Source organism: Mauremys reevesii, linkage group 10, assembly GCF_016161935.1.
Source record: "Mauremys reevesii isolate NIE-2019 linkage group 10, ASM1616193v1, whole genome shotgun sequence".
Taxonomy (NCBI): Eukaryota; Metazoa; Chordata; order Testudines; family Geoemydidae; genus Mauremys; species Mauremys reevesii.
In genome coordinates this window covers 42,856,612-42,869,597 of record NC_052632.1, presented here as the reverse complement: position 1 = coordinate 42,869,597, position 12,986 = coordinate 42,856,612, and the positions used below count along the sequence as shown (strand labels likewise).

Sequence of the window (12,986 nt, the reverse complement as noted above, 5' to 3'; positions counted from 1 at the left end):
GAGATGGGAGAAGACGGCTCGAACCAAGCAGCTGCTTGTCCTGGGTGGAGCCTTTGCTCTCTCCTCTCCCTGACCCCCTTGTTTGCTCTGCCTGGAGTTGCCTGGCTGTCCCCTCCCATGTTGGGGAGCAGCAGGCGGCATTGGCCAGCCAGTGACCCAGAGCTTGGTGGCATATAAACTCTTCCTTACAGCATTCTTTGGTATTGACCCAGGTGCTCCGGGCTTGCTGACGCCCTGCTATGCAGGTTCGATTCCCTCCGGGGCCTATGGGCCGGTCAACCCCATCCTCAACACCACTTACCAGTTCATGACAGAGCTCTTTAGGGAGGTCAGCACCGTGTTCCCAGACTTCTACCTCCACCTTGGCGGCGACGAGGTTGACTTCACCTGCTGGTGGGTTACGCTTCTTTGTAGCTGGTCAACAGGGGCCGTGGTAGCAGGGACAGGTCCATGGGGTAAATGGCTTTGGACTGTCGACTGTGATCACTAGCTAGGAAGGGTCTGGATTATAGCAGTGTTTAGAAGTCCCAAATGAGATTGGCACCTTGCTGTGCTAGGCACTGTACATAAACACAGCAAGAGACAGTCCCTGCCCCAGGGACCTTCCAGGCTAAATAGAAAAGAGAGACAGGGAGAGCAGTGCTATTATCACCATTGCACAGAGGGGGAACCGAGGCACAGAGAGGCATGAGGTCACACTGTGTTTGTGGCAGAGCTGGGAACACAACCCAGGTCCCCCGAGCTGTGCCTTGGCCACAGACCATCCTTCCTCACTAGCAGTTACTCTTGGCCTAATAAAACAAATCAGCCCCCAGTCTTTGTCTGACTGCACAAGGCAAGAGACATTAGCGCTAAGCAGCTGCCTGAGGGAAGCAGACACCACCAGCCCATCCAGAGACAGCTCTCAGGCTTGCATCCATCGGGGACGATCCCTCCCCCACCCTGTAGATATGGCCAGTGTGGCATAGCAACCCCGTGACTTGCTCTCCTTCCTGTCACTCTTGGCACATGTCCCCAGGGCACTGAACACTCTGCAGTGTGGCCTATGATTTCATACTGCTCCTCTCTTTGGCGCGCAGGAGGTCGAATCCGGAAATCCAGGCCTTCATGCAGCGGATGGGGTTTGGCCAAGACTACACCAAACTGGAATCTTTCTACATCCAGAGGTGAGGGCCATGGCAGGGGCCTTCAGAGAGCAGCAGCTGCGGCACAACCAGTTTGCCGTCCGTGGCTCACACATCCACCCCACCACTCTATTTCCTCCTGGGGAGCAGGACCCCTTGAGAATACCCACCACCACTCCAAAGCTGGTACCTGGGTATGGCCCCACCATACCTTGTCCCGCACAGGCTTGTGTGGAGAATTTACCCCAAAGGGGTCCAGGGTTGGTGATGGCTCTGGATAGTGGATGGGGGATGGACTGGGAGCCCTGCTTAGGACCTGCCTTGGAACGGGGAAGGGAGAGAACCAAGGTAACTTCCTGTCTTGCTGCAAGCACCTGGCCTAGGTAATGTTTCTGTCTAGACCAGGGGTCTCAAACACATGGCGGCTTGTGGGGCTCTTTTGTGCGGCAGGCCAAGCTCCCGCCCCCCCCCCCCCCTGCCTACCTCCAGGCCAGGGGTGGGCAAACTAAAGCCCGTGGGCCGGATTTGGCCTGCGGGATTGCCCCCTGTGGTGCCGCGAGCCCTGCGCTGCCCCCGTAAGCGGCTGGCAGCACGTCCCTTTCGGCCGGAGGTGGGGAGGGAGGAGGCAGAGGGCTCCTGCGTTGCCTCTCTTCAAGGTACCACCCCCCGCAGCTCCTGTTGGCCGGGAACAGGGAACCATGGCCAATGGGAGCTTCGTGGGAGGTACCTGGAGGAGCAGCAGCGGAGCCCTGTGCCCACCCCCGCTCTCCCAGGGGCCGTAGTTCCGGATGCTGGAGTGAAGCGGCGTGGCGCGGGGCCAGGAGCCTACCCTGGCCACAATGCACACCACTGCCACCCCAGAGCCTCTCTAGGTAAGCGGCGCTGGGCTGGAGCTTGCACCCCTCCTGCACCCCAACTCCCTGCCCTGAGCACCCTGCTGCACCCCACACTCCTCCTGTACTCCCTGCCCTGAGCCACCTGCTGCACCCCAACCCCCTGCCGCACCCCTCTTGCACCCCACACACCAACTCCCTGCTCCGAGTCCCCTGCCACACCCTGCACACCTCCTGCACCTCCTGGTGACAGGGAAGGGACAGCGTTGGGGTGGGGTCTTTGAGGAAGGGGGTGGGAAGAGGTGGGGCAGGGGTGGGGCCTCATGGAAGGGGTGGAGTGGGGGCAGGGCCAGGGGCAGTGAGAGTGGGGGTGTCAGTGATGCTGCCCTCGGGTCAATACACTAGACCTCATGTGGCCCTTGTGATCATTTGAGTTTGATACCCCTGGTCTAGACACAGGTCGTGACTTAAGTGATGGAGGCTCTGGCTGGACTCTCCTGGCTGGAGCTGTCCCTGTTTGTTCTGTACTGCTTCTCTCCTGGCTCCAGGTTGCTGAATATCGTCTCTTCCTATGGCAAGGGCTACGTGGTGTGGCAGGAGGTGTTTGATAATGGTGTGAAGGTGAGAGCTGCTCTGTTTTTCCTGCTACAGGCCTCTGACTCTCAGCAACAGCCAATGCAGTGTGTCCCAGTGTGCCTTGGGAAGGGAGAGGCCTGGCTGCGTGGAGGGATGACTGCTTACTGCATGGTCTCCTCCTGCCCCATCCCATGCTGGGCTCTGCCAGGCACTGGGTTCGCTCTTGGACCAGGGGTTGGCAAAGGGGGGCAGGAATTCTCCACCCTCACCCATGGGCTTTTTCCCTCTTTTGTTGGCCATGGCTCTTCCCCTGGCTCCTTGTGGCCTGATCCCATAAGACGCAGATCTTTGATCCTGTCCCGGGCACTCTCTCCCTTTGGACCCATAGCTTCCTCCACAGCAGGTGTACCTATTCAGTCACAGCCTACTGTATCAGCTGCTCGCTATACCCACTCCAGGCCAGCGCAGGGGGATGGCTCACACCATGGCCCTGCTGGTGATGGGGATGGGTGAGGAATACAGCCAGGCACTGTCACTTGCTGGCATGGCATTTGAGAACTCAGAGCTGCCCTGCTGCTGCAGCCTCGCTGCTCCCCCCTCAGGGAAGGCACTCCCAGCATCTCTCTCTCCAGGCCCCCTCTGCTTCTCTTTCCCCAGCTGAAGCCAGCCACTTCTGTCTGGTACCGTGAGGGGATTGTGTGGGTCAGAGAGGGTGTCAGCTAGGGGAAGAGCAGCAGGGACTCCCCTGGGAGTGAGCTGTCTAGGTACTTACCTGGCCCTCATTGCCATAGTAACTGAGCACCTCACATTCTTTTCTCACAGGGAGGCTCGCAGGGGCTGTAGCATGGGGTGCTGAGGTGCAGGCAGAGCTCAGACACTTGTCTGAGGTCACATAGGAAGTCCAGAGTCTCAGTCCAGTGCCCTGACTGCTAGAGCATCCTTCCTAGTTTACTCTTTGGGCTGGGTGCGTGGAGTAGGAAGGACGACGGAAGTGTCCTCCATGGGGTCAGTTTCACATGAGGGCACGGCGTGCCTGTGCTGCGTTGCTGTTGGGGTGTGGTTGTCTAGAAGAATCATCTCGCTAACTCTTGCCGTTACCAATGCAGCAGTGACTTCCCATTTCTGCTGCAGGGTCCATGGTTGAGCTAGCAGGAGGTAAGTGTGTACAGCTCAGGGGTGTATGTGGCTCTGGGGAGTGTGAACTGAGGGTCGTCCTTGTGTTGCACTGTTCCCATGTCCCTGCTGAAGGTCCCCATATGGGTGGTGTGTGCCTTGCAGTGCTGTGTGCTGCAGATTGCCTCAGGGGCTGTCGGCCTGGCTTTTCTCATGTGCTAGGGGAGTGGGGCACATTGACCCTTGCATGGAGCATCATGCGTATTTCTGTCATGTGTGGCCAGGTGAAGCCGGACACCATCATCCATGTGTGGCGGGAGAACTCTGGGCCGTACCAGCAGGAGGTGGCTCGAGTCACCAAGGCCGGTTACAGGGCCCTGCTGTCTGCCCCCTGGTATCTCAACCGCATCTCATATGGACAGGACTGGCAGGTGGCTTACCAGGTGGAGCCTCTGGAGTTTGAAGGTGTGTCCCTTGTGCATGTGGGCTGTGTCAGCCTCCCCTGCGGGGCCTCACACATAGCTAGCTGTCAACGGGGTGATGTGGCAGTCCTGGCTGGTCAGTCAACTAACAAGCAGGCCAGTCGAGAACTTCCTACTGCTGAACCGAGTGAGCACAAGTGCCTGTGGCTTTGGCTCCAGTGACTGGCAGCTGTCCTGCCAGTCAGGGGATGGGCACTGAACATCCTCCCTCTGGCATGAAACCAGACAATCTGTCCTTCAGCATGTGTAGCTGATGGCTGCCATTGGGGACCTCCAGGGCAGAACCCTGAGTCTCTACAGCTTGAGCTGATGAGCCAGGCTCTGTAGCTGGAGGCTGTAACAAACTCCTCTCTGTGGGCCGGAGACAGAGGGGACATGCCACACACTGCTCCATGGGTCTCACCCCATCTTCCAATCCTTTGTCATTCAAACAAGCATCTCTTTTGACAGGCAGCCTTGAGCAGAAGGCGCTGGTGATTGGCGGAGAGGCCTGCATGTGGGGTGAATTTGTGGATGTAACTAACCTGACGCCCAGGCTCTGGTAAGAGAACCCATCAGAGGACCTGGGGATTACAGTGGATGACGCTGGATATGAGTCAGCAGTGTGCCTTTGTTGCCAAGAAGGCCAATGGCATATTGTGCTGTATTAGGAGCGTTGCCAGCAGATCGAGTGAAGTGATTATTCCCCTCTATTCGGCACTGGTGAGGCCATACCTGGAGTATTGTGTCCAGTTTTGGTCCCCCCACTACAGAAGGGATGTGGACAAATTGGAGAGAGTCCAGCGGAGGGCAACAAAAATTATTACGGAGCTGGGGCACATGACTTACAAGGAGAAGCTGAGGGAGCTGGGCTTATTTAGTCAGCAGAAGAAAATAGTGAGGGGGGATTTGATAGCAGCCTTCAACTACCTGAAGGGGGGTTCCAAAGAGGATGGAGTTCGGCTGTTCTCAGAAGTGGCAGATGACAGAACAAGAAACAAAGGTCTCAAGTTGCAGTGGGGGAGGTCTGGGTTGGATATTAGGAAACACTATTTCACTAGGAGGGTGGTGAAGCACTGGAATGGTTTACCTCGGGAGGTGGTGGAATCTCCATCCTTAGAGGTTTTTAAGGCCCGGCTTGACAAGGCCCTGGCTGGGATTATTTAGTTGGTGTTGGTCTGCTTTGAGCAGAGGATTGTATTAGATGACCTCCTGAGGTCTCTTCCAACCCTAATATTCTATGATTCTAGGGTGGGGGGCTGGCATGAACCCTTCTCTTCTAACATGAGCAACTGTCCTTGGCCCGATTGTCCACTGAGTTGTGTAAATTGCAGGGAACTCCATTCCACTGGGGCCAATAGGGTGAGATTGTGGGAAGAAGAGAATTGGGCCCTTGTGTCTCAGTGGGAGTACAGCAGATGTGGTGATCTCCTGATCTGTCTCCCATCACTGTAGTGGCTGGCTCACCTATAAACCTGAATTTATGGCTGTCTGCTTGTATATAGTGAAACTCCACAGAGGGGAGCAAAAGGGAAGCCTCATGTTGTGTGAGTGCATCACAGCAGCTCAGGGTGCAGGGGACCTGTGCGTAGCACGACGCTCTATGGGAGGAAGACTGTGCAGTGCAGGATTCCCTGTTTTCAGAATGTAGATGTACTGGCACATTTTAGCAGACAGCGGCCTTCCAGTTGGGTATGTATCCAGTGTAAATGCACAGGCCTTGGGTGGTAGGCACACATGCAACCTTTGTAGATGAGCAGGTCTGCTTCAGTGCTTTAGAGTCCCCATCTTTTGGGTGCTGAATGGTACCAGGCTTTGGTCCTTGTGCCTTACTGTGAAACCCACCTCCATCTAACTGCCTTGTGCTGAACTGAATGGCCTTAATTATTTACAGTCTCCAGTTCCCCCTGGAGCAGAGTTAACTGGCTGTTACCATAGGCTGGGCCCAAAGTGGTTCCTTGAGCTCTTGTTTTCCAAGGGCTTTTTTTTTTTAAACACTCACTTGCTAAATTATTATAAAAATAAAAAATAATTACATTGACTTAAAATGTTGTCCCACCAGACCAGTGACCTTGCTCTGCTCCTGTCATTCTCATGCCAAACTGGCCTGCTCCGGGGCCCCCAGCTCAGTTGGCATAGGAGAGGTGTCAGTAGTATTCTCTGGCCCTGTGGGATTCATTACCTCCCCCAAGAGGGAGGCATTGTAAAACCTCTATGAGGTTGTCATGCTACCATCCTCCTTTTGTTTCCTTCCTGCTGTTTCCCTTTATGAAGCTCTAAATGAATGAATATAACTATTGGTCAATACCTGATCCAGGGACCCTTATGCAGGATTTAGCCAACCTTCCTGTCTTAAATTCTCTGTAGAAAGACTGGTCAACCTCAGCTCAGCTTTCTCCTCTTCTCCACTTACACTTTACTACGCAGGGGCGGGGGCTCATGTTTTTGCTGCAAAATGTCAGTGAGCATGTAATCCTGTGTTGTCTGCTCTGCCATCCCACCCCATTCAGTCTGTTTCCAGGTATGGCGGTGATAGGCATGTTGGTGCACACGAGCAGCGTGCTGTTTGTTTAAGGAACATCTGCGAGGAACCAGCAGGCGGGTTTCCTTAAGTACACTCAGTGTATTGGCTGTGGACTAGCATAACATCCTGTTTGCTAAGAGACTCCTATTTCTCCTCTTTCCCACCACCCACCTCCTAGGGTCTGTCTACACTGCAATCACGGTGTGATTGCCACACGTGTAGACATATCCAAGCTAGCTTTAATTTAGCTCAGGTACCAGTAACAGCGAAGCCATGGCAGTTGTGGGAAGATTTGTACAGCCTGTGCTGAAGTTCATGCTCCCACAGCTTCACTAATCTGGACCCTGAGCTAGATAGATTAAAGCTAGTTTGGGTGTGCTGGCTTGAGCTGCAGCCACACCATTAATCCCGCAGGCAAATGACCCTCTGCTTTCCCAGTGACTTGGAAGCATGAATCGGTCAATGTTATTAATGTGCTCAGGTGCCAGTTAGATTTTAAAGCTGAAATCTAACAAACTAGATTTGCCAATTGAATAAATGCTCTAGCCAATATTGGAATGGAAAATAATGCAGAGAACCCCTTTTTATTGAGTACAGGGAGCACTAGCTTACTCATTAACACTGCCTTCTTTTCAGATCTACTTTTACGTTGGGACAGTGCTTTTCTACTCAGGACACTGAGTTGTTCTTAACCAATCAAAAAGTTTATTTATTCAGCCAGAACCACACAAGTATATAATCAATAGTCTATAGTCAAGTTTAGATGTCAGAAGTTCTAGCGAGTGCTGAATACAACATGCTGTTTATGCCATAGAATAGTACAAATAACCAATATTTCTTATTATGCTTATAATTGTCAGTTATCAATTCTTTAGTATCTGTAGTACATTTGTCCTATTTCTAGTAATTCTGCAAAGAGTTAGGATGTACTTGTTTTAAGGCAATTTTAGCAGTGTGGTCCTAGTGTTTGGTACACAAAGGACTAGTTTAAAACATCAAAAGCAATTGCTTCAAGTTATTATTTGAGGTTCTCTTAGGACAATTTTATATATCCAATATCGGGTTCCTTGAGGTCTCACTAGAAGGGGGTGGTGACTCAACAAGGGAACTTTTAGGTTTTTATTTAAAGAACAGAAAGTAATACAATCTCTGAAATGAAATCTCACCCCTCCTTTGTGCTGGGAACCCTGGAAAGGGAGAGTCTGCCCATTCCAGGGGCTGGTCAGGTGTCTGGTATTGAATCTCACTTCTGCAGCATTTTTTGGAGAGAAGGTTCAGCAAACTGAGCCTCACCCTCACGGTGACCTCAGTTTTACACCTTTTCAGGGACAGGGAGTGTTGGAGGGGGCCTGGCTCTTATTTCCAATTGGATACTGACCAAACAAACTCTCAGATTTCAGCACTCGGTTTTCCTGCTACTTCCCTCAATATCCAGTAAATGGTGTTTTTTCATCAGAGATTTTTTTATCCGAGGTTTTTGTTCTTTATTTCAAGGACTGTATTTCTCTATTAATCCCTACTGTTAACTGGACTTTTCTCCCCTTTAAGCAGTTTCTTTCAATATTTCAAAGCTGTACCCCGTATAGGTGCTTATATCTGTCAATGGGCTTTTTCCTCCTTGTTCTTTACAATTAATATCACTTCTAGAGTGCAACAATCATTGAGAAAGAAAACCAACAAAATCCGTTATAGTTCTGCTAAATTTAGTGGACCTAGTCCATTAATTCTTTGATTATATATACAGCATTTCACATCCTTGAGGGCTTGCAATACAAGAGAAAATATTTTGAAGGAACAAGACTGGAGAGAGGGTGCATTTGATTAATAAAGCAAGCAAATGTACAGCTTCAAATTTGGGGTGAAAGCTAGTTGGTTTGGATTTCTTGGAGTATTGGGAAGTTTGGCCTGTGGAATCTTTAGTTTTCTGAGTAAGCTACTATTTGAACAGTTTATTTGATTTATAGTTGCTCACCCCCTTCACACCCCCCCCCCCAAAAAAAAAGTCTCTGGCACTTAATTCACTCCTAGGATGAAACAGGCTAATGGTCACTGCTGTAGGAAAGCAAGGTGTTCCTTCGGGATTTGATGGGCAAGAGAAATGGGGTGTTCATAGCAGCCAGCTAGCGTCACAAGATGCTCTATACACATGCAGGTCATGAGAGGAACTTGTCTGAGTAACAAGAGCTTGCAGAGTTTGTTTCCTATTTCTTATTTCTGGGGGGGTCTGTGGTTTCTTAACCCCATTTGTCTTGCACTGTGGAGGTGGATGTTAATCTCTTGTTGTCTTGAGTTCCTTTAAGACAGGGGTGGGCAAACTTTTTGGCCCGAGGGCCACATCGGGGTTGGACAACTGTATGGAGGACTGAGTAGGGAAGGCTGTGCCTCCCCAAACATCCTGGCCCCCTCCCCCTATCTGCCCCCTCCCACTTCCCACCCCCTGGGACTCCTTATCCCCTGACCACCCCCTCCTGAGACCCCCCGCCCCTAACTGCCCCCTGGGATCCTACCCCCATCCAATCCCCCCCCCGCTCCCTGTCCCCTGACCACTCTCCCGACCGCTATCCACATCCCCGCCCCCTGACAGGCCCCCCGGGACTCCCACTCCCAACCCTCCCTGTTCCCCATCCCCTGACTGCCCCCCCAGAACCTCCATCCCATCCAACCACCCCCTCCTCCCTGACTGCCCCCCAGGACGCCCCGCTCCCTTACCCAACCCCCCAGCTCCCCACCTCCTTACCAGCAGCAGGAGCTTGAAGCCGCAACACCCGGCCAGAGCCAGCTGTGCTCCCCACGCTGCCCAGTGGGAGCGGCGGCCCGTGTGGGAGTGTGGCTGCAGGGGAAGGGGTACAGCAGGGGCGGGGCCAGGGACTAGGCTCCCTGGCTGGGAGCTCAGGGGCTGGGCAGGACGGTCCCATGGGCCAGATGTGGCCCACAGGCCGTAGTTTGCCCACATCTGCTGTAGGAGGAACTAACATTTGGAACAGACAAAAGAGTAGTAGCTGCAATCCTGGTTGTCATGGAGAATGGAATAGAATGGTTGCTTTTCTCTTTTAAGGTCTTAAGGACTAATAGTTACTAATAATATTCAAGGCATATTTGACATTCTTCTTCTCACAGCTCCCCAGCCTCTTCCATCATTGTTCCAATTTTTCCTGGCCTTGGAGAGGCTTTCGTTCAGTTAAATCATGTCTGTGCTGACCCCTCGTATAGCAAAGTATAGCGGCCTGGGTGTTAGTAATGCCTCTCCACTCCCAGGGATTGCTATTGGAGCCTTTTGCGTTCTCCAGGAGGTTAGTCTGGCTTTTCTGCTGACATCCCTGCATTTCTGCCTCAGTAGGAAAAGTCTCATCTCACAGTTCAGTGCAGGAGTGTTTGGGAGTCCCTGCTCTTAGCAGCACTCTGACTTCCTGCATAGAGTAACACATCTTGCATCTCATTTTCTCAAGGCCAAGAGCTGGGGCCATAGCTGAGAGGCTGTGGAGCAATGAGACGGTGAGAGATCTGCAAGATGCATATATACGACTGGCAGATTTCCGCTGCACGCTGCTCAGGTAATGGTGACTGGCTTAGCTCCTTTCATCCAAGACCCCAGCTAGACACAGGAAATCACTGAGTCACCTCTGGGGTGGCGCAGCAGTGAGCAGTCCCTTTGGAACTGCTAGGGAATCTAGGGAGGCAGACCATAACTGGGAGCTGGGATTTCACCAGGGCACTGGAGTTATGCAAAGTGCCATGGCATCATTAATTCCCATGAGTGGTCAGGACCTTAGTTTGCCAACTCTGGTAGATGGCACCACGCAGCAGCACAGCACCCCTAGTGCCATGCTGAAGCATTGGTTCAGTGCTGATTCAATGGCAGAGCACTCCCTACAGAGTTGCCAGCACTGCTTCTTGTAGCATGTGGATTTTTCTTGAGGGTCTCCCTTCAAGTAGAGGCCAGGCTTCACCCTGCTTAGCCTGTGAAAACTGATCTTAACCCTCACTTTCCTGAGAACTAAAATATCATCAGATACCTCAAAACTTCAGTATGCTGGGGAGAGAAGAAATGAACCCTTTACTTCAGCACATTACCCTCATCAGGGCACCAAAAGGTTAAGAGTAACTCCTTCCCCTTTAAGGACTGGAAGCCTGAATGCCTGGGTTCCGTGTAACGTCCCTATTTCTCTTCTGTTCCAGGCGAGGCATCCCGGCACAGCCTCTCTTTACAGGATACTGTGATGCTGAATACACTGGGTTCTGAATGGAGAGCTCAGCTGCCCCCACCCCTTTGCCCTGCATGCTGTGTGTGTATCTTGGACGATAGGTGCTCCCATGTGCTACAGGGCGTCCCTGTTGCTCTTGTTCTTGCAATGAGCCAATTTAGATACTTTGCCTTTTTTCTACTGTTTGAATTTTAAATACAATAAAGAAGGAGTCCCAAAGAGAGAAAGTGCCTCTCCAGTCTGTCCCAGTGCTAGAGCAGGCTGTGTGAGGCTCCTGGCCCATCTGCAGCAGGGTAGCTTGCTAGACTCCAGTCAGCTATCACACTGGGGATGCACAGGGTTTGGTGTGTAGAAGAGCCCAGGCTGGAGCTGCCGGGTTGGCAGCTACAAAGCCTCTTTACTTTGTAGTGACACATGCAGCACCACAGTACCAGAGTGAGCGTCACTTCAGAGCAGACACTTGCCACCTCCCACCAGCATGGGAACCTACAGACCCTGCCCTGCCTGTGCACTGCTTGTGCTACTGCACCCGACTCCTAGTGCAGCAGAACAACTCCACTCCCATCTATCTCCATGCCTGCCTACCTCTGGGAGCAGAGGCCTCAACTCAGGGTTTGCTCCCTGTCCTGGACATGCCTGAGCATGATGATGTTGCTGGGAAGCCAGCCTGGCCTGGCTCGTGCTGTGTGCCTAACTATATAGCTTGTGACTGGTCTCAGGTCTTGGGGGAACAAGGGGTTTAGCCAAGTGGGGCAGGCAGTTGTAGTCTTAGTTGGTCAGATGAAACCTTAGGCTCTGCTTAGCTTTTACCTTGACCACTAAAGGTGTTAAAACTACAGACTACTTTCTCCATGCTAAACTGTTACTGTGTGGTAACACCCCCCCCCCCTTGTTTCCTAGTGTGGACACACTGTTGGCATGTAAGATTTTCTCCACACCAATGCACAAGTTGTTAGTGGGGACTGGCTACCCCAGACCATTCAGCCCAGCCCTTGTTTGTTCTGCTGTTTCTTTTCCCTTTGTTCCTCCTAACCACTCTGCCTACAGCCCAGTTGTGCTTTCCTCTTCATACCACTGCCTCTGCTCCTTACCCTGGATGCTGCCGCCTTCTCTTGCCTGTCTCAAGAGAGTGGCCCCACAAAGCCTCTATGAGGCAATCACTCCAGATTCCTCCCTCAGCTTCCTTCTTGCCTTCTCCTTTTTAGGAAGCTCTAAGGGAATTGCCCAACGATATTTCAATCCCATTTGGGCCCTCACTTGCCAGTCCCTTTGGGTATGCAGCCTCACACAGGACTCAGTCAGTGTATCCATCCTCCCGGTGGAGTCCCTGCAGCGAGGGTTGGCTCAGATTTATCACCTTCTGGTCTTCATTTGAATTTATTGTACACTCGTAGAGGTAGGGACCAGCTCAGCTGTTCACTAGATGATCAGTGAGTTGAGACACTTGTCTTTGACAGCTAGGATCTCCTGGTGAAAGTCCAACTGGTATCTGGTTTGAGGTTAAATTTTCTGTACTGGACAAGATGCTGCACTGTAGGAACGCTATGCAACTTTGCTTTAAATGAGCCACTTCTGACTGTCACTTCTCTACAACTGTTCAGCTTCTGTTCAGATGTTATGACTGTTACATTTTCATTAAAAATATCCAGAAGTGGCTGAGTTTCAATTTATTTTTCATCTCTAGTTCTAGAGTATATTCTTAAAGGGATGATTGTCTGCAGTCCTTCCTGTCACCACTAGGGGACAGACTTGGGAGATCTGCTGTTTCTGTAGGCCAGTGGTTTTCAGCCTGTGGTCCATGTACCCCTGATGGTCTGCAGTCTGTGTCTAAGATTTCCAAAGGGATCCACAACTTCATCTGAAATGTTTTAGGGGTTTGCAAATGAAAAAAGGTTGAAAATCACTGCTGAGCTAAAGCCCTCAGTACTGGCCTATATGCATGGAGGGTGCTATTAAATAGAGGGAAGGAGAGGGAGCATTTCCAGGGACCCTGCATTATAATATGAAATAGTGTTGCACGTCCCAACCTTTTCCATAGTAGAGTGCCCCTTCCAGGCAGCAATCTGGGCAGTGCCATGACCTACAGGGTAAGAACAGTTGAAACAGCCTAATCACTGTATCTAATTTAAAGACTGGGGTAAATTAATTTACTG

The 12,986-nt window shown here is 51.8% G+C and overlaps 1 protein-coding gene across 2 annotated transcripts in view; it reads left to right on the top strand.

Moving 5' to 3' along the window:
• HEXA (hexosaminidase subunit alpha) overlaps positions 1-12,487 on the top strand; it is a 31,633-nt gene extending 19,146 nt beyond the window's left edge. For both annotated transcript variants that reach the window (XM_039492228.1, XM_039492229.1), the window contains exons 8-14: positions 213-393; positions 1,080-1,166; positions 2,506-2,578; positions 3,931-4,111; positions 4,579-4,669; positions 10,078-10,182; positions 10,808-12,487. In XM_039492228.1, the coding sequence (XP_039348162.1) occupies positions 213-393; positions 1,080-1,166; positions 2,506-2,578; positions 3,931-4,111; positions 4,579-4,669; positions 10,078-10,182; positions 10,808-10,871 (782 nt within the window). In that variant the 3' untranslated portion in view covers positions 10,872-12,487. The remainder of the gene's footprint in view (positions 1-212; positions 394-1,079; positions 1,167-2,505; positions 2,579-3,930; positions 4,112-4,578; positions 4,670-10,077; positions 10,183-10,807) is intronic.
• The last annotated feature ends 499 nt before the right edge of the window (positions 12,488-12,986 follow it).